Consider the following 22,137-nt stretch of genomic DNA (forward strand, 5'->3'; position numbering starts at 1 on the left):
TCTATGGACACTGACAGTGGGTGTCTCAGTACAGCATAATGTTGCAGATGGGCGTCCGAAAACAGACGCAGACGCATCCAACTTAAAATCATCTCTTATGTTTCAGTAGCATACTAAAGCTGCCCCTACCACCTGCTGGCACGTGCCACTCGCCTTGGCTAGAGTCCTGATTGTTGCTCTATATCATTTTTCCCCAAGACTGCTGCATTTGGCCTACAGCTCCGGGAAAAAGCAGTGGAGATCGGGAATGAGCTGATGACATGAACCGATCACAAGCTGCAATCAAGAAACTGTAGTTTCTGATTGGTGCTCCCAGTCACACCCCCGGTCCGATTTATTTGCCAATGGTGTATTACAGAACTAGCAAAGCCCTGAGAAAGCTTGTTGCAGTCCTGGTGGTCCGGATAGGGGGTCGGCAAGTCAGTAAAACCTTTAGTCCTATTACACAACCGCTGCCTAATCCTATCTGGGACGTTACTCCTCTTTTACCTCCTCACTTTGGGATCAGCATCATTCACACGGAATATATAGCTACAATCTAAGCAGATAGCATCAAATGCATTTATTCTTATTAGCATTTAATGGGTCTCATTGGATAGTGGATCATCAGTTCACAGAACAATTGTGCAGTGTCCGTAAGGATAACATTCTAAAGATCAACAAAATACCACTGCACATCTTAAAGTGCTTTAAGGATTATCTGCGAATAAAATAAATAAGACATTTTCCTGCCACTGGCACCTGGAACCTTCACTGGAGTCCGGAGCTCGAGAACGATAGTGTCCACACTGCCCTTACACAAGCAGAGGTGGGTCATACATAGATGCTGCAGATGCCAGCTCCACATTGTCAATCTATGCTGTAATTGGATGTAGGGCCAGGCAGCAAGCCCAGTCAGTAAGGGGCTGCAATGACAGGACAAGCCTATAGGTATAGCCACAACATACCAGACAGGTCGTGTTACCTGTTATGTCTCTTATGTATGACCTGGTGCTTGGTAACATTTTCCTTCCGCTTGAATTTCTTCCCGCACTCAGAACAGGAGAACGGCCTTTCTCCTGTGTGCCTGCGCTGATGTCTGATGAGAGGCGACTTCCCTGGAAAACATTTCCCGCACTCAGGACAGGAGAACAGCTTATCGTCAGCGTGAATCATCTGATGGGCGACCAGATCGGACTTTTGAGTGTAGCCTTTGCCGCAGTCGGAGCACGTGAACGGCCTCTGGTTTAAGTGAGTCCACTGGTGCGAAACAAGGTTTGCCCTCCGTATGAAACTTTTCCCGCAGTCCGAGCACGCGAACGGCTTGTCCCCCGTGTGGATTTTCTCGTGTCGGAGAAAGTCGCTCTTGTGAAAGAAGCCGACCCCACACTCGGAGCAGACGTACGGTTTGTCTCCCTTGTGGATCTTCTGGTGCTTGTCGCGGTTTGATTTCTGCGTGAAACACTTGCCGCAGTCGGAGCAGGAGAACGGCTTCTCCCCAGTGTGACTCCTGTGATGCGTGACCAGTGCTGAGTTGTGGATGAAACACTTGCCACACTCCGTGCACACGAAGGGCTTCTCCCCATTGTGCACCCGCTCGTGTATGTCGCGATTGGATTTCTGGATAAAGCATTTCCCACACTGAGAGCAGGCGTACGGCTTCTCGCCAGTGTGAACGCCCTGGTGTTTCAGCAGAGCAGAGTTATTGGGGAAATATTTTCCACACTGACAGCAGGTGTGCGGCTTCTCGCCGGTGTGAACTCCCTGGTGTTGCAGCAGAGCAGAGTTGTTGGGGAAATGTTTTCCGCACTCAGAGCAGATACACACCTCTGGCCCGCTTGCGGCGTTCTTATCAGCTTTATAGTCTGAGCTCTTGAACTGTCCGGATTCAGAACAGCTGGATGAGTCGGGAAGGCCAGGGCCTATTTCCGACGTTACTCTGGAGTGGAGGCAATTAGTCTGGTCGTTATCCATCTCACCATGATCTAGAGCCAAAATAAAAAATAAATACATTTATTTTGGAATAAAAAGTAGTTGTTGGTGATAGAAAAACATGCCGATTTGCACGCTGCTGCAACCATTTTAGCGTCTTTAATACTAGTATCAGCCCTTCCCCTCGTGTACAAGCGTGCATCTGCATCCGCAAAGACTGGGACACCCACTTTGTGCGTCTGCAGCCGCGACTTTTCATCGCAACATCGGGACTTGCACCAGCCCCATCCTAGGTGCATATACTTCAATCTACGCGATTAAGTGCTTGAGTTTGTAGCCACTCCTGCGACACACATGATACAGCCCCTGACTATTCCCGTACTGTATATACATTACATGAATCACAAAATATAACCTCAGCATTTACTAACAGGAGTTCCTGATCATAATGATATCACCCTGTCCGGGGCTTCTTGTACAGTGCAGGTCTCCCGTGCTGATGCAGTCAGTCACCCGTGTACCCAATAGTAGTGACAGAACCAGGGGGACAGGCAGACCTAATCACTTACCTGTGCTGATGGCTACAGGGATTTCTTCCTCCTTACACTGGCCTGTAAAGTCCTCTTCACTCTCTACAGCTTGGGATACAACAACCACCTTAACATTCCTCAGAGAATTTACCTGAAATGTCACAGATGTAATATTATTATACTGTATATATCCTGATAGTATAATAACACTGACTTAACAAACTATCAATTTGACATCCATTAAGAGCCGGATGAAAAACACATGCCACACAGTGCTGGGGTCATGGGTTCGACTTCAACCAGGGTTCATTCTGTGTTCAGTTTGTATGTTCTCCCCATGTTACCTCCCAAAAACATTCTAAAACTGTTCTACCCACGTCAAGGTTAATTGAAGTGGAAGATACAGTAATCCGTGCGTGTGAGACCATGTAGTAATGAATATAAACTCCACTGATGTGAATTAATATATAAGGAGGGGGGGGGGTGTATCTGATTATCGGCGAAAAATCATTGGGGCTGAAAATTGTCCATTTTTAAAAATAAAGGCACAAAACGGGAGGTAGAAAGAGTATGGGAAATGATCTGCAGCTAGAGGCAATGATTAGCTCTGAATGAGATTAAACCAAAGTGCTCAAATGTCCTGTGGTGTCAGATAACAAGAACTATTCTACGTTATGTAAAGTATATACAGATTACTGACAGATGACCTTTTTATACTGTTACCTGATAATCACGTGGGGTACTGTGATCTTCCTCTGTACAACGAGGACTGGGGCATCTATTTCTGCTACTGGATCCATCTGTGGGAAACGCACACAGTGACTAGACAAACTGACCACATAGGTTTTATATATCAGTGACCAGCACAGTATGTATGGGCCGGATTCATGTATATACGTAAAGCAAAAAAAGCAAGTCACTTTGGGGCAGATGTATCAAGAAAGGAGAAGTGATAAAGCAGTGATAAGTGGAAGGTGATAATGCACCAGCCAATCAGCTCCTAACAGTCAGTTTACATATTGGAGCTGATTGGCTGGTGCGTTATCACCATCCACTTATCACTGCTTTATCACTTCTCCAGGCTTTAATACATCTGCCCCTTTGTGTCTGGAACAAACCATGCTGCCATGCAAGGGGAGAAAATACATTTACATGTTTTCTGTGCAGGGCAAATACTGGCTGCTTTTACATGTAGCCCACAAATGTTAGACATCTTTATTTTTACACTGTCACAGGTGAAGCACAATGGATTCAGACTCATCCGCACACAGATGTACAAATGTTGTACATTAAATTGATCAGTGCAATCTAGCAAAGTAGTTCTGTCAGGATCAAATTGTCTCAATTCAATTGTTTTAGCATGCCCTGTCACTTTAGACGGAACGGAATTCGATTGTTTTTCTGGAGCTAGGCGCTAATTGTTTTTTTGCAGTAATCGCCATCATATAATCAGGGTTTAGCTGCGTAAAGTCATCTTAACTAATGGGGGAGGCAAGGAAAACATGTGAAAAGACTGCCCAGGGGCGAAAAGGATTAATGGGCGCCCGTGGTATTCGCACCCGAACGAAGCAACAATTGAATCACAACATCAGGCACAGGGCACCCAAAAATCAGTTGAACTCCTCCCATTGAGTGAATAAGGCGCTCAGCAAGCCAGCGTCACATGGGACCCGGCGTGATGAGAAAGGCTGCTTGGCGCGGCTGCAGCAATGGTGTATGACAGGCCTGGCCAACATGTGACTCTCCAGCTGTTGTAAAACTACAAATCCCATCATGCTTTGCCACAGTTTTGCTATTAGGGAATGCTAAAACTGTTGCAGGGCATGCTGATATGTGTAGTTTAACAACATCTGGAGAGCCACAGGTTGGCCAGGCCTGGAGTATGAAGACACCAGTCAGTTCAGGACAAGCTAAACTACACCTCTGCAGTCTAACTAAACCATTGATAGGCTGCCATACAAAGAGGAAGTCTATCCTTACCTAGTGAGCTAGGGGACTTCTCATTCTCCATCGTCACTTCCTTCTGAAAATCCTTATCTCCACATATATTCTCCTGTATGAAGAAGCAGACAGTGACACCTTATAGGAACTTGGCACACACAATGACACAGTCATCACCCAGACACATCCCCTGGAGTTACTGTATAATGCTCCATTCCCAGCAGTCACCTCTCCAGTCAGCAGCTGAATGATCTTGTTGGTGAGTTCCAGGATCTTCTGCTCATTGTCTCTCTCATGTATCAGTGAGTGAGGTGGGGACTCCGTGATGGGGCTCTGGGCCCTGCTCCATCCTTCTGATAAACCGGGTCGGCTGTTGCCCACTGTTAAGCTCCCACCGGATTTCTTCACTACTCTGTAGTTCTAAGTAAGTAGACAAATATCAGCACATTTTGCCGAGACATGTCCTGTTAGCCATGAAAAACACAGCTGCATGGAACAAGATAGAAATGAGGATATCAACATTCCCAGATCCCCTCACCTTCCCAGTCAGGTCCCTGTGTTAGGAATAGATATGAGTGATGTCACTGTGACACTCCCAGACCCCCTCACCTCCACAGTCAGGTCCCTCTGTTAGTGATATAGAAAAGAGTGATGTCACTGTGACGCTCCCAGACTCCCTCACCTCTCCTGTCAGCAGGTAGATGATCTCCAGGGTGAGGGTTAATATCCTCTCAGTCATGTAGCTCCTGCCCTTGTCCATCCTCAGCACTCGCCAACCTTAATATGCACCGGAATGTACCGACAAGACCAGCAAATAGTACAGACGCAATATTTCTCATATCTAGGTGATAAAGAATTATACCATTATGATATGTCATATTAATTTTGAGGGTTTTTATAAATAAAGGAAGGAATAAAGGAAGCTTAAAAACAAGTACCATCGAGTGGAATTTCTTTTAAATGCTTAACGACAGTCTGTACTAATCTTTTTATTTCATATTATCATTAAAAACTAAACATTGATCAGACGTCGGGGCACAGCACCACCTCTTGTTCACAGATATGGGCGCGGGGAAGGGAACGTGTTTATTTATGTAGATATCGTTTGGTTAGTACACCACCAGAGAAATACCCTACCATTATATTCTGCAACTATGAGAATTTGCAGAGATACTAAACACATGTAATTTAATACAGGCTTGGGGAGAAATGTATGAGGTTTTCAGTTTTCCAAAACCGGAACTTTTTACATTTCCCCTTAGTGCTTTTTTACGGTATCCAGTCTATAGATCTACACTAAGAAGGTCTACAGTCAATATGTCGACATGCATTAAGTTGACAGGGTCAAAAGGTCAACAGATCAAAGGGTCAAAAGTTTCAAAGGTCGACACAGGTTTTTGTGTTTTTTCTCCTACGTCCTAGAGGATTTTGGGGACTCCGTAAGGACCATGGGGTATAGACGGGCTCCGCAGGAGACATGGGCACTCTAAAGACTTTAGAATGGGTGTGCACTGGCTCCTCCCTCTATGCCCCTCCTCCAGACCTCAGTTAGATCCTGTGCCCAGAGGAGACTGGGTGCACTGCAGGGGAGCTCTCCTGAGTTTCTCTGAAATAGACTTTTTGTTAGGTTTTTTATTTTCAGGGAGCACTGCTGGCAACAGGCTCCCTGCATCGTGGGACTGAGGGGAGAGAAGCAGATCTACTTAAATGATAGGCTCTGCTTCTTAGGCTACTGGACACCATTAGCTCCAGAGGGTCCGAACGCAGGTCTCACCCTTGCCGTTCGTCCCGGAGCCGCGCCGCCGTCCTCCTCACAGAGCCGGAAGATAGAAGCCGGGTGAGTATTAAGAAGAAAAGAAGACTTCACAGGCGGCAGAAGACTTCAGATCTTCACTGTGGTAACGCTGCGCGCCATTGCTCCCACACATACACATAGCGGGCACTGTAAGGGTGCAGGGCGCAGGGGGGGCGCCCTGGGCAGCAATAAAAACCTCTAGGGACACTGGCATATAAAGTAGATACTGTGGAGGCAGTATATTAATAAACCCCCACCAGTATAAATAATCTGAGCGGGACCGAAGCCCGCCGGTGAGGGGGCGGGGCTTGATCCTCCAGCACTAAACAGCTCCATTTTCTCCACAGCACTGCAGAGAAGCTGGCTCCCCGGACTCTCCCCTGCTGAACACGGTTACAGAGGGCAAAAAAGAGGGGAGGGGGGGCACATTTAATTGGCGCAGTGAGTGTATTTATACATATTTATATAAAAGCGTTGTACTAACTGGGATTTTATTCCAGTGTCCGGTGGCGCTGGCATACTCTCTCTCTGTCTCTCCAAAGGGCCTTATTGGGGGACTGTCTCCATATAGATATATCCCTGAGTGTGTGGGGGTGTCGGTACGTGTGTGTCGGCATGTCTGAAGCGGAAGGCTCATCTAAGGAGGAGGTGGAGCAGATGATTGTGGTGTCTCCGTCGGCAACGCCGACACCTGATTGGTTGGATATGTGGAATGTTTTAAATGCAAATGTGGCTTTATTACATAAGAAGATTGGACGAAGCAGAGTCCAGGGTGACAAAGCCTATATGTTTATCCTATTTAAAACACTTTAAAAGGTTAAGAGACACAGTACGCAATTGGCGCAAAAGGTACCGCAAGGGTACGCCCTTAGTGTAGCAGACGCTGTGCACAGGGTGTGAGCACAGGCGTCGCAGACACTTACAGAATTAAACTTTTATAACTATACCATAAACAATGTACTTATACTGTAAACCCTTGTGCAGTGATAAGGTGTAAATGCAACACAGTGTAACCTTGTTAGTTTAAAAGCTGTATGAGCGTATGTGACGCTCTGAGAACCCTTTAGCAATAAATAAACACTCAAATACCGGTCTAAGGGTCTAACGCCTTTTAAGGAAATGAATGAACGTTCAATTGCAAAAGAATAACACAATACAAGTTATACACTACCAAGATAACATAAAATACCTAACCGAATCACTACACATAAAATACAATAAAGATACAAATACACTTAAGGGGGAAGGAGAGAAAGAATGGCTTATAACATTAAAATAAGAGACAATATGGTTGCAGAGAATTTACACATGTGGGAGCGATCACTGCGCAGTTAGTCAATGTTGAGAACCCTTGTGTTGAGAAACTTGTGCTCACCCAGGCTGGCTGTCCCTATATACACAACACACAGCAACAACACAATGGTCCCTACAATACCGCATGGGACAGAAGCTAGACTCCATTTTGGGAAAAACTCCCATGATTCCAAAGTCTGTAACATATGATTTAAAAGGGAATGCTAGCAGCCATTTTAGATTTGCAAGTCCAAACACATGGCATTCTTTGCTTTACCATAATCACATAGCAGAAGACATAAGACTCCACTATATTCCAAAATGTCTAAGCTTCAATATAATGCATATGTTCTGATTTTACAATTCCAAACCATCTAAATCACCTTTCACAATTTCAAGCCAACACAGTATCTCAATAACCAGAGCATATGAGCCATCACAAGACCAGATCACCAGGTACCCACAAGTATCTGCCTGCTATTGCTACAAGCACATGACTACAGTAACAAAAGGAAGTATGTTTTGACTTCTAACCTTCAGCAAGATGTATCATGTAAAACTACTATAATCTGTTATAAATCACCATCCATAAATGTATACCAGAGATGCTATGCTACAGATTGTCTACTGTTCCAATTCATTACAGATTTCATAGAGTATCATCCCAAACACCCAACAATCACACAACTGCACAAGCATCATTAACCTTAAGCCATTTGTATCTCCAAACTAACTATTCTATGCCAATCATTTCACAACTACTTTACCACAAACACATATTTAAACTATTCTATGCCATTAAGCCATGTGAATTCAATACTTAGCCTTCGTAAGGAGGTCAGTCCTGGTGATGAGCCGGCCATGCTTCTGGGTGCTAGGTAGCCGTGTGAGTCAGTCTGCCCTGTGATTTCCAGTGGATATATCATACCTGCATTCCAGCTGTGGGGGTGTGTCAACCACAGGAAGTGTGTGTCTTTCACAGCATGTGGGCTAGCTGTATCAATGAGCTGAGCATGTGATCTTGGTTATGCAAAACGTTGGGTGATGACTAACACATTCCTGTCTTGTGGAAAGCTATTGTTTGGCGAATCTCTAAGGTCAAAGAGCCATCTTGAGACCCACTGATACCTGTTGAACTCAGGGGAATATTAACTTATAAAATACATTATTTTGATTAAATATGCAGCGTGCACACGCATGAAGTGCATATATGGCAACGTGCAGCGTGATATTTTTCTGACTTTGACAGTCCACCCTTTGGCAGTCACCAATAACTGCCACTTCCTGAAACATTTCAAAAAGAGAAAAATATATGTCATATGTAAATACATTTCTATGATTGGGTAAGGGAGGAGAGAAGAAGGTGGGAAAAGGGTATGACCTAGTGAGATAGCAGAAGCATGTGTGTATGAATTCATGTTTGGGGGGTCATGTATCATCGTGCCGTACGTGTTTTAAAATCAAGCTTCGAGGTATTGCGAAGTATACATTTGAATTCCTTCTTATCCCGTATTAAGGGTCTGTGGATGGGCTGTCAAACTTTACCGAGCTCTTTTCGGCTTTTGGTTGCAACAAAATGGGGGAGCACATTTTAGTTGATGATACATGAATGGGGGGATATGTGAGTGCTGATATCTGTGCCTGTATTCCCTATCGACTATGTGTGTCATTACCTGAAGGTTGTAGAAATGAAGATAAGGAGCAATTATGGTAAATGCAGTCATAAACTATGTGAGTTTAATATACATTTGTTGATTGAAGTCTTGTCTGGTGTCTTGTCTTGATGTACATGTTGACTGTAGTCTCTTTGGGCTTTTGCCAAAATGCAAGCAAAAAGCTTTCTCAATGTCCATAGACTTACAAAAAAGTGTTGGGCTAGCGTAAAATTAAAGTCACTAGGGATATGGGGGGTCTATGGCATAGTCCATCAGTTGTCTGTGTAAGAGGTTGTCAAATTCTTCTTCCAAGCGAGTCCTTGTACCTTGGAGGAAAACAAAGGAGAAACGGGTGAAAGAAACAGGTCGTGGAATCACCTTTTATCACAGCGTGGTTTCAATGGTTGGGTCGTAAGTCAAATCAATTTTGTTATGCGATACAGTCATTACTTCAGGCGGTACTTTTTTAATATAACATAATCCCTCTGAGTTTGGGGCAAGCCGCTCATACGCCTTTCTCCCGCATATGAAATATGCATCATCGGGGAGAACATATGGGACTGAATATGTCATTACCATGTTACACATTTTCCATGTGGACTCTCCTAACCCTAATTCTCCCATCTGTCTGGTACACGTATCCGATTGTATGATATGTGCACAGTATCCTGGTGATACTTCTCCAACTCTCATGATCCTACTTCCTAGGGTATACCTATATCGGAAATATTTTCCACTATCGGCTATGTGGCGTATGAGCTCTGTATCTGTAGGCATTCTATCGGCTCTATATGAAAAGGTCATGGTTTTGTTATTCCATGACACTTCCCAATTTCCTGGCTTTCGGGGATTGGAAATGTTAAAACACACTAAGGACCTATCCACATGATATTGGTGGAGCTTCAAACTAGGAGGACTAGAGATATTAAACCTCTTGTCCACCGGTCTCCCACCACTTAACTCAAGTACCTCTCCTATAGTTAAAGGGAATGGTACTAATCCTGATTTGCTATGGCCTTGAGGTACTTGAGAGCATACCCAACAGTCTGTTTGGTTTAACACCTTACCCACTAATGAGTGATAGTCACCCAACGGATGCCGGTCCATGTTAATGTTAAAACTGGACTGACATTTCTTGATGCACCCATCCACAACTAAGTTATCACAATGCCTACAGATGCAATTTTCTTCAGCTAACAATCCTTCACAATTCCTTCTATGGTCAATGCTACCAGATTGTTTTCTGATACTCGCCTTTGCTTGGTGATTATGTTGTTCTTGGAAATCTACGCCTCCATCTTTGTCATCAGAACCTTTCTGGATCCTTTCTCGACCTCACTGGTACTCTCACCGAAACAGACTGCTCTGGTCAACATCAGGGTCGACATGAAAACACGGATCACAGTCTCTTGAGGCGAGTCCATCTTACAGGAGGAGAAAGGAGAAATTTGTAATGGGGGTACAGGAAAACAGTTTGAGGGGGAGAGAAACTTGTTACGATAATTAGTTCTCTAGTCTTGTTGTTCTTCTTGTTCTGCTGTCATCTCAAAGGTGCCGTCTCTCAGTCTTCCAACCGAACATTCTGGTGATACAATATTTCTTCCAAACCAGCGCTCTTTCTGTAAGGAGAATAAATCTTGCATCACCATTTGTCTAACTGATGTGTGACATACCATCTTTAAAACATGAAAACATGAGTGAGAAGAGAGAAAACAAAAAAAAAACAAAAGAGAGAGAGAACAATTCATATACATATATATTACATAAACCAACAATAAACAACAACAGGAAAAAAAAAACATTTTTCAAACATTTTAGAACATTGTCAGATCTGCCGTTCATCATCAGGCTGTCATATCTACATGTCCAATGGTATCCTTGCTCAGTCCCTCCCACCAGCACCTCCATACTCCACCCTTTGTATCTGGCCAGGATACATTGATGCGGGTAGGTCATGCTGGGGTTTGGTAGACTTCTGCAAAGACCAAGTAGCTATGCAATGTTTGAGTCCTACCGATGACCGTCAGAGATGGGGAAAAAGAAAACATTTCACAGATACATTACAAATTTTACCCGGTCATTCCTGTGTCTTCAGGGAATGACCTCCCAATTTATTAACCGTTACCTCAGGCTTACCATCAGTCCTAATGATCACCTTTCCTGACTACATATCATGGGTGTGGCCCAAACTCCTTCCTATGTGATCTCTGATTACAATTTGGTGTGTCATAACTTTGCTCATATCTTTGTCTAGGGGGTTTATATGAATTTGGTCTACTTCTTGATCTACAATCTCTTGCAAAATGACCTTCCTTCTGGCAATTATAACACCTTTTCACCTTTGACTTACCCACAGGGATCTGGGGCTTCTTTGTTTCCCTGTGCTTGATGATGTTTTGCTCATGCACAACAGCGTAGTTCCTTAATGCAGTTACTGAGTTATTTCTCCAGTTAGGTAGAGAGGCTTGTATACTCGTTCTTAATACTTCCTTTAAACCATTTATTAACACATAAACTGCTACTTTCCTGTAGTGTACATTTGTTTTAATATATTGTGTTCACCCTGACAGGATTTTGTTCCATTATGCTATTTTGTGTTAACTCTTTGGTGTAAGATGAATTTGTCTGTGAGTAACATACAATACCGTACTTACCTGTTGACACGACCTCACCTGACCCTCCGTTAGGGGGTTCTGCTATTGCCTTTACCAACTTGGCCGTGTCCCTCTGGGTGTCTCGTATGATGACTGCTGGGTAGAGTGTTGACATTGTGTTGGTTTCACCTTCTCGCTGGTAATCCTGAGGGGAGTTTAACATGGGGTGCGACTTGCACAGGTTAACATTTGTAATTTTGACACTTTCATTTTTATAAACATTATTACATTTGTTACTTTCATTCTTAATACAGTTACTAAGTGCATTTTTATCGTACACCATCGCGCCATTCTCTGCAGCCATAATCCTCTCCATTGCCATGTCTCTCTTCCCAAGATGAGAGTCAGATATGTAAGTTAAATTTCTTTGCATTTCACTTTCCTGTTGCCACAATTTTAAATAATCATAATGTCTAATACGCCTTTTTGAAGATTTAATCAGGCAAACTCTTCTCTTTAAATTCTGTAACACTTCTGGGTTAAAAGTACCTACCCGGGGAAACTTCTCCCCGTCATACACAGTCATCCTTTCCCATTCATTGCATAATATTTCTGTGTGATGACCATCTTGGTCTGATTTCTCACACATGACCTTGCCGACCTGATTGATCGGTTTCAAATCAACCTGAACCAGGGTTGATCGCCCCTTACCTGAACAAGCGGCCCCCATCTCTGCAGGCGTTGCTTTCACTACCTCTGACTTCCAATCAGGGTCTCCGGCAACCCTCACAGAAAACCAAAATGTCCGGGGTAAGGCTGCGGTGGGGGTTTTGCAACGAGGTCCGCCCACTTAACTCCGCCCACGTTGGCCAGTACTGCAATCACTGTTCCCAGAGCTGCTGTACCCAACCTAGGGCCCCTATGAACCTTTATTTACTGGGGCGTGTTGGACCTTCCAGTCCCCAGCAAGTATCGGTTGTTGGAATGTCCCCGAGTGATCAGGCTACTTCCCTTAAAATAAAAAAAATTACACAAATCACGTTAACAATGTGCAAGTAGCGTTCTTCTGAATTCAAGACACGCTAATGCACACAATCACATGCGGTACAATCGTATCTGCACACAAGCAACTAATCTTATGTGCGGAACGATCAGTGGAATCGAAAATTTCTGCTGCGAATTCCTTCAGCGATGAGCTTTGTTGGCCTATATGGGTTTCGCACCAACCCTCTTCGGTTGTGCTCTCTACTTCTAGTCTGCTGTACCTGAACCTCTTGTTCTGTGACCTCCTGGTCCGTGACCCCCTGGTCCGTGACCTCCTGGTCTGTTATGTACAGCAGACTCTACTGCTCATTAATGTGTCGAGTCTAACAAGGGACGCCTCCCAAGCCACCCCACGATATCACTCTCGCTGGTGTATCTCTTTCTACTGGCCTATGGTTCCCGCTTCCGTAATAAAAGAGAATTCTTATATATACACACACTCTTACCACATGTACACTTTAATTTTTATTTCTGCGCAGAAATCCTTTCATTCGGTATTAGCCTAACCCAGAAGAATTGCAACAGAGAAAGTCTTTTTCTTTTAACTTTTAAACTTTTGGATTTGAGATAGATTTGTGTTATTTTTCGCGTTACTTCCTTATCGCCTACTAAACAATACTATCGTGCGGTTTGTATTACGTGGGTGTATCCGTACGCTCCGTTGCGTAATATACGCTCCGTGCGTCGACCCTTGCTGCGTACGCCCTGCCCTTGTAAGGACACGTGTACACAGACCAAGTACGTTCACAGTAACACACTACACGTTTATCAATGTGAATGATCTTTAACTGTAATCATTCACTATACACCACCCAAATCTCCCTTGTATTCTTAGGCGAGACTGTGTGCATGCCTTTTACAATTATACCCTTAAATATTACTTTTTATCTTTTAACTATTAATAACAACAAATGTCTCAGCGCTTTACCAATGGTATGTGGCAATCAGGAGAATGAGATGTGAAAATACACAGATGAACATGCAATTCTAAATTAATCTAATAATCACTGCTTGCAATAGTATGATTCTCATTGTATAGCTATCCTGTAGAACATACATTGATGTCACACACATATAGATATGACATATATGAGACCCATTCACTTCTCTAATTTGCATATGAATGTGCCCTTGACTGTGTGTGTGAGGGTGATTTTCTTTACTGCTTGGAGAAAAAAAAAAAAAAACCAGTCACACAGGTTCATTTGCATTTCAATGGCCATCCTACAAGTAGCAGAGTTAAAACAGGTTCTTGAAGAGAGACAGTGACCAAAAAAAAAAAAAAAAAACTACTTTGTTTTATTTGTGTATTTCTTAAATCAAATATTTAATGTATTATTAATTTTTTATTAAACTCTATCTGAACCACTTATGATTGACTATGATATGGACTAAACGAATGCATAAAAAAAAAAAACTCATTAAATTATGATTTCTTTTTGACAATGGATGGCTGATTATTTCCTGAAAATCAGCCATTTTAGAAAAAAACAAACAATTTTTGACCTTCCCAAAATGGCCGCTGCTCCTCCCCCTTCCACATCCATGAGGTTTACACAAAATGGGGGACAGACCTTTTGTCACAAAGAAAACCATCATGCCAGCTCCTTTTAGTTATCACGCTATGCAGAGCGATTAAAAATAATTTTTAAACCTATTTAAACAGACGCCATCCAATCTGCGTGTGTAGTTGGCACCAAATAGAAATAAAAACCAGATTTACAAAGACAATAACGTACTGTTCCTACCTTCCGGTTCCAGATTCCCTCAGCACTCCTTACTAAGTGAAGCAGACGCTTATCTGGTCAGCACTGCGAGGGATAGCACCTTCCCGCCTTTTGCTGATCGATAATGTCTGCTAAAGTTACCTAGTGCAGATATGTGAAGACCGGAGGAGCCCTCAATTGACAAAGCCTATATGTTTATCCTATTTAAAACACTTTAAAAGGTTAAGAGACACAGTACGCAATTGGCGCAAAAGGTACCGCAAGGGTACGCCCTTAGTGTAGCAGACGCTGTGCACAGGGTGTGAGCACAGGCGTCGCAGACACTTACAGAATTAAACTTTTATAACTATACCATAAACAATGTACTTATACTGTAAACCCTTGTGCAGTGATAAGGTGTTAATGCAACACAGTGTAACCTTGTTAGTTTAAAAGCTGTATGAGCGTACAATAAAGATACAAATACACTTAAGGGGGAAGGAGAGAAAGAATGGCTTATAACATTAAAATAAGAGACAATATGGTTGCAGAGAATTTACACATGTGGGAGCGATCGCTGCGCAGTTAGTCAATGTTGAGAACCCTTGTGTTGAGAAACTTGTGCTCACCCAGGCTGGCTGTCCCTATATACACAACACACAGCAACAACACAATGGTCCCTACAATACCGCATGGGACAGAAGCTAGACTCCATTTTGGGAAAAACTCCCATGATTCCAAAGTCTGTAACATATGATTTAAAAGGGAATGCTAGCAGCCATTTTAGATTTGCAAGTCCAAACACATGGCATTCTTTGCTTTACCATAATCACATAGCAGAAGACATAAGACTCCACTATATTCCAAAATGTCTAAGCTTCAATATAATGCATATGTTCTGATTTTACAATTCCAAACCATCTAAATCACCTTTCACAATTTCAAGCCAACACAGTATCTCAATAACCAGAGCATATGAGCCATCACAAGACCAGATCACCAGGTACCCACAAGTATCTGCCTGCTATTGCTACAAGCACATGACTACAGTAACAAAAGGAAGTATGTTTTGACTTCTAACCTTCAGCAAGATGTATCATGTAAAACTACTATAATCTGTTATAAATCACCATCCGTAAATGTATACCAGAGATGCTATGCTACAGATTGTCTACTGTTCCAATTCATTACAGATTTCATAGAGTATCATCCCAAACACCCAACAATCACACAACTGCACAAGCATCATTAACCTTAAGCCATTTGTATCTCCAAACTAACTATTCTATGCCAATCATTTCACAACTACTTTACCACAAACACATATTTAAACTATTCTATGCCATTAAGCCATGTGAATTCAATACTTAGCCTTCGTAAGGAGGTCAGTCCTGGTGATGAGCCAGCCATGCTTCTGGGTGCTAGGTAGCTGTGTGAGTCAGTCTGCCCTGTGATTTCCAGTGGATATATCATACCTGCATTCCAGCTGTGGGGGTGTGTCAACCACAGGAAGTGTGCGTCTTTCACAGCATGTGGGCTAGCTGTATCAATGAGCTGAGCATGTGATCTTGGTTATGCAAAACGTTGGGTGATGACTAACACATTCCTGTCTTGTGGAAAGCTATTGTTTGGCGAATCTCTAAGGTCAAAGAGCCATCTTGAGACCCACTGATACCTGTTGAACTCAGGGGAATATTAACTTATAAAATACATTATTTTGATTAAATATGCAGCGTGCACACGCATGAAGTGCATATATGGCAACGTGCAGCGTGATATTTTTCTGACTTTGACAAGGGATAAAACAGGGAGTCAATCAATGGCTTTGACTGTGTCACGGGGCCCTTTAGGGTCTCAAAAACGTCCCCTGTCCCAAGTAGCAGACACTGATACCGACACGGATTCTGACTCCAGTGTCGACTACGATGATGCGAGGTTACACCCAAGGGTGGCCAAAAGTATTCATTATATGATTATTGCAATAAAAGATGTTTTACATATCACAGATGACCCCCTATGTCCTTGACACGAGGGTATGCATGTTTAAGGAAAAGAAACCTGAGGTAAACTTTCCCCCATCTCATGAGCTGAACGCATTATTTGAAAAAGCTTGGGAAACTCCAGACAAAAAACTGCAGATTCCCAATAGGATTCTTATGGCGTATCCTTTCCCTGCACAGGACAGGGTTCGGTGGGAATCCTCGCCCAGGGTGGACAAGGCTTTAACGCGCTTGTCCAAGAAGGTGGCGCTACCGTCTCCAGACACGGCGGCCCTCAAGGATCCTGCTGATCGCAGACAGGAAACTACCTTAAAATCAATTTATACACATACGGGTGCTTTGCTCAGACCGGCAATAGCATCGGCTTGGGTTTGTAGTGCGGTAGCAGCTTGGACAGATACCTTGTCAGCTGACATTGATACCCTAGATAGGGATACCATTTTATTGACCTTAGGTCACATTAAAGACGCAGTCTTATATATGAGAGACGCTCAGAGAGACGTTGGGCTGCTAGGTTCGAGAGCCAACGCCATGGCGATTTCTGCTAGGCGAGCCCTGTGGACCCGCCAATGGACGGGTGATGCCGACTCAAAGAGGCATATGGAAGTTTTGCCTTACAAGGGTGAGGTTTTATTTGGGGAAGGTCTCGCGGACCTGGTTTCCACAGCTACCGCGGGTAAATCTACTTTTTTTGCCTTATGTTCCCCCACAGCAAAAGAAAACACCACAATATCAGATGCAGTCCTTTCGGTCGCATAAGTCCAGAAGAGGTCGGGGCTCTTCCTTCCTCGCCAGAGGTAAGGGTAGAGGGAAAAGAATGCCTGCCACAGCTAGTTTCCAGGAGCAGAAGTCCTCCCCGGCTTCTACTAAATCCACCGCATGACGCTGGGGCTCCACTGAGGGAGTCCGCGCCGGTGGGGGCACGTCTTCGACTCTTCAGCCACATCTGGGTTAAGTCAGACGTGGATCCTTGGGCGATGGAAATTGTATCCCAAGGCTACAAGCTGGAATTCGAAGAGGTGCCTCCGCGCCAATTTTTCAAATCGGCTTTACCAGCTTCTCCCCCAGAGAGGGAGATAGTTTTAGCTGCAATTCAAAAGCTGTGTCAACAGCAAGTGATTGTCAAGGTTCCCCTAGTTCAACAGGGGAAGGGGTACTATTTAACCCGGTTTGTGGTTCCGAAACCGGATGGCTCGGTCAGACCCATTCTAAATCTAAAATCCCTAAACCTGTACTTGCAAAAGTTCAAATTCAAGATGGAATCGCTCCGGGCAGTTATCTCCAGCCTGGAAGGGGGGGATTTTATGGTGTCACTGAACATAAAGGATGCGTGCCTTCATGTCCCCATATATCCCCCTCATCAGGCATACCTGAGATTCGCTGTACAGGACTGTCATTACCAGTTTCAGACGTTGCCGTTTGGGCTTTCCATGGCCCTGAGGATTTTCACCAAGGTAATGGTGGAAATGATGGTGCTCCTGCGCAGGCAGGGAGTCACAATTATCCCGTACTTGGACGATCTCCTAATAAAAGCGAGATCGAGAGATCAGTTGCTGATAAGCGTGTCGCTCTCCCTGAGAGTGCTCCAGCAGCATGGCTGGATTCTCAATCTACCAAAGTCACAGTTGGTTCCAACGACTCGGCTATCATTCTTAGGCATGATTCTGGACACGGAACAAAAGAGGGTTTTTCTCCCAATGGAAAAAGCCCAGGAACTCCAGAACATGGTCAGAGACCTGTTAAAACCGAACAGAGTGTCAGTTCATCAATGCACTCGAATAATGGGAAAAATGGTGGCGACCTACGAGGCCATCCCCTTTGGCAGGTTTCATGCGAGGACATTTCAGTGGGACCTTCTGGACAAGTGGTAGGGGTCCCATCTTCAAATTCATCAGAAAATAAGCCTGTCCCCCAGGGCCAGGGTGTCTCTCCTGTGGTGGCTGCAGAGTGCTCACCTTCTAGAGGGTCGCAGGTTCAGCATTCAAGACTGGGTTCTGGTAACCACGGACACGAGCCTCCAAGAATGGGGAGCAGTCACACAAGGAAGAAATTTTCAGGGACTATGGTCAAGCCAGGAGGCTTGTTTACACATCAACATTCTAGAATTAAGGGCCATATACAACGGCCTACGACAAGCGGAGAATCTTCTTCGCGACCTACCGGTTCTTATTCAATCAGACAACGTCACAGCCGTGGCTCATGTAAACCGCCAAGGCGGGACAAGGAGCAGAGTGGCAATGGCGGAAGCCACCAGGATTCTTCGCTGGGCGGAAAATCACGTAAGCGCTCTGTCAGCAGTCTTCATTCCGGGAGTGGACAACTGGGAAGCAGACACGATCTCCATCCAGGAGAGTGGGGGTTTCATCAAGAAGTTTTTGCAGAGATAACAAGTCTTTGGGGACTTCCTCAAATAGACATGATGGCGTCACGCCTCAACAAGAAGCTTCGGAGGTATTGTGCCAGGTCAAGGGACCCTCAGGCAGTAGCGGTAGACGCCCTGGTGACACCATGGGTGTTTCAGTCGGTCTATGTGTTCCCTCCTCTTCCTCTCATCTCAAAAATATTGAGAATCATAAGACGAAAGAGAGTGCAGACAATACTCATTGTTCCAGATTGGCCTCGAAGGGCCTGGTATTCAGATCTTCAGGAGATGCTCACAGAAGATCCATGGCCTCTTCCTCTCAGGGAGGACCTGTTGCAGCAGGGGCCCTGCGTGTTCCAAGACTTACCGCGGTTACGTTTGACGGCATGGCGGTTGAACTCCGAATCCTAGCTGGGAAAGGTATTCCGGAAGAAGTCATCCCTACTCTGATAAAGCCTAGGAAGGAGGTGACGGCGAAACATTATCACCGGATCTGGAGGAAGTATGTATGTTGGTGTGAAGCCAAGAATGCTCCTATGGAAGATTTCCACTTGGGCCATTTTCTCCACTTTCTACAGACAGGAGTGGATATGGGCCTGAAGTTAGGCTCCATTAAGGTACAGATTTCGGCCCTATCTATATTCTTTCAGAAGGAATTGGCTTCTCTCCCAGAAGTCCAGACTTTTGTAAAGGGAGTGCTGCACATCCAGCCTCCTTTTGTGCCCCCAGTGGCACCATGGGACCTTAACGTGGTGTTACAGTTCCTAAACTCTCACTGGTTTGAGCCTCTTCAAACAGTTAAATTAAAAATTTTCACTTGGAAGGTGGTCATGTTGTTAGCCTTGGCATCTGCAAGGCGGGTGTCCGAATTGGCGGCTTTGTCTCACAAAAGCCCCTATCTGATTTTCCATGTGGATAGAGCAGAGTTGAGGACTTGTCCTCAATTTTGCCTAAGGTGGTTTCATCGTTTCATATGAACCAACCTATTGTGGTGCCGGTGGCTACGGGAGACTTGGAGGATTCCAAGTCCCTTGATGTAGTCAGGGCCTTAAAAATTTACGTAGCCAGGACGGCTCGGGTTAGGAAAACAGAGGCACTGTTTGTCCTGTATGCAGCCAACAAGGTTGGCGCTCCTGCTTCTAAGCAGACTATTGCTCGCTGGATCTGTAACACGATTCAGCAGGCTCATTCTACGGCTGGATTGCCGTTACCAAATTCGGTAAAGGCCCATTCCACTAGGAAGGTGGGCTCTTCTTGGGCGGCTGCCCGAGGCGTCTCGGCTTTACAACTTTGCCGAGCAGCTACTTGGTCGGGTTCAAACACCTTTGCAAAATTCTACAAGTTTGATACCCTGGCTGATGAGGACCTCATGTTTGCTCAATCGGTGCTGCAGAGTCATCCGCACTCTCCCGCCCGGTTTGGAGCTTTGGTATAATCCCCATGGTCCTTACGGAGTCCCCAGCATCCTCTAGGACATAAGAGAAATAAACGTTATGGTAAGAACTTACTGTTGATAACGTGATTTCTCTTATGTCCACAGGTATCCACAGGATAACATTGGGATATTGTCGAGCGACAGCGAAAATGGCACCAACACGGTCACGAGCTTTCTGGCCTCCCAGGATGCATTGGGGCCTCCACTATATAGTCCCGCCCACTGACTCAGTCAGATCAGTTCTTTCCACAGCGATTATAGGCAGGAACATTAGGTATAGACCTGTACAGGCGATAAGAACACACATGCACACCCTTCCATACAAGAAGGAAGAGGTTTTTAGTGTTTGTCTAGATCCTCAAATCAGATGCGTCCGGGTGGGATCCCTGTGGATACCTGTGGACATAAGAGAAATCACGTTATCAACGGTAAGTTCTTACCATAACGTTTATTTCTCTGGCTGGGTCCACAGGATTATCCACAGGATAACATTGGGATCCCAAAGCCATTTTAGTGGTGGGGACGCTCCTGATTGCACAGGAGGACCTTTCGCCCGAAGTCTGCGTCATGAGAGGCAAAAGTATCCAAGGCATAATGTCTGATGAATGTGTTTATGGAAGACCATGTGGCTGCCTTACATATCTGTTCTGCTGATGCACCCTGTTGTGCTGCCCAAGAAGGACCTACCTTACGTGTAGAGTGTGCAGAGACATTAGCCGGAATAGGGAGATCTGCATGAGAATAAGCTTCAGATATTACCACTCGGAGTCATCTCGCCAGCGTCTGTTTACTAGCAGGCCAACCTCTCCTATGGAATCCGTAGAGGATGAAGAGGGAATCTGTTTTCCTGATGGCACTAGTACGATCTATATAGATTTTTAAAGACCGGACCACGTCCAGTGACGCTTCTCCCGCAGATAGTCCCGATACCTGAAAAGCTGGGACTACAATCTCTTCATTCAGGTGAAACTTTGACACCACCTTTGGAAGATAACTAGATCTCGTTCTGAGAACTGCTCTGTCTGGAAAAAAACTTAGGAAAGGAGACTTACATGATAATGCTCCTAAATCTGACACTCTTCTGGCTGACGCCATTGCCAGTAAAAAAAGAACTTTAATCGTTAACCACTTAAGATCCGCTCTCTCAAGTGGTTCAAACAAAGGACCCTGGAGAAATTTAAGAACTAAATTCAAATCCCAGGGAGCTGCAGGAGGAACAAATGGAGGTTGAATATGTACTACTCCTTGGAAAAACGTACGTACATCCTGTAGGTCAGAAATCTTCTGCTGAAACCATACAGTCAACGCTGAGACTTGCACCCTCAAGGAAGCAACCTTCAACCCCTTATCCAATCCTGCCTGCAGAAAATCCAAAATCCTAGCTACTTTAAAGGCTCTTGGATTGTAATTTTTTCCAGAACACCAATGAATATAGGCTTGCCATATTTTATGATATACACGGGCCGAAGAAGGCTATCTTGCTCTAAGCATGGTTTGGATTACTTGCTTTGAAAATCCTTTAGCCTCTAAGATAGAGGTTTCAACAGCCACGCCGTCAAAGACAGGCGATCCAGATGACTGTGACAACAAGGACCCTGCATTAACAGATCTGGACGTTGAGGGAGCAGTATCGGTGCTTCCACGGACATTCTCCACAGATCTGTGTACCAATGCCTTCTTGGCCAAGCTGGAGCTATTAGAATGATTGCTCCTTTTGCCTGTTTTATCTTTCTCACTACTCTGGGTAACAGAGATATTGGAGGGAACAGATATGCCAGCTGAAACCTCCATTCTACTGACAGTGCGTCTACCAGGACTGCTCCTGGGTCCCTTGTTCTTGATCCGTACCTCGGAACTTTGTTGTTTAGACG

General features: G+C 44.5%; 1 protein-coding gene across 3 annotated transcripts in view; it reads right to left on the bottom strand.

Annotated features, from left to right (window-relative positions):
* Positions 1-547: 547 nt before the first annotated feature.
* LOC135054843 (zinc finger protein OZF-like) overlaps positions 548-22,137 on the bottom strand; it is a 30,075-nt gene continuing 8,485 nt past the window's right edge. For all 3 annotated transcript variants that reach the window (XM_063958237.1, XM_063958239.1, XM_063958238.1), the window contains exons 2-7: positions 5,065-5,223; positions 4,611-4,802; positions 4,422-4,494; positions 3,165-3,241; positions 2,481-2,592; positions 548-1,964 (exon numbers count right to left, since the gene is read on the bottom strand). In XM_063958237.1, coding sequence (XP_063814307.1) covers positions 961-1,964; positions 2,481-2,592; positions 3,165-3,241; positions 4,422-4,494; positions 4,611-4,802; positions 5,065-5,142 — 1,536 coding nt within the window. In that variant the 5' untranslated portion in view covers positions 5,143-5,223 and the 3' untranslated portion in view covers positions 548-960. The remainder of the gene's footprint in view (positions 1,965-2,480; positions 2,593-3,164; positions 3,242-4,421; positions 4,495-4,610; positions 4,803-5,064; positions 5,224-22,137) is intronic.

Source organism: Pseudophryne corroboree, chromosome 3, assembly GCF_028390025.1.
Source record: "Pseudophryne corroboree isolate aPseCor3 chromosome 3, aPseCor3.hap2, whole genome shotgun sequence".
NCBI classification, from domain to species: domain Eukaryota; kingdom Metazoa; phylum Chordata; class Amphibia; order Anura; family Myobatrachidae; genus Pseudophryne; species Pseudophryne corroboree.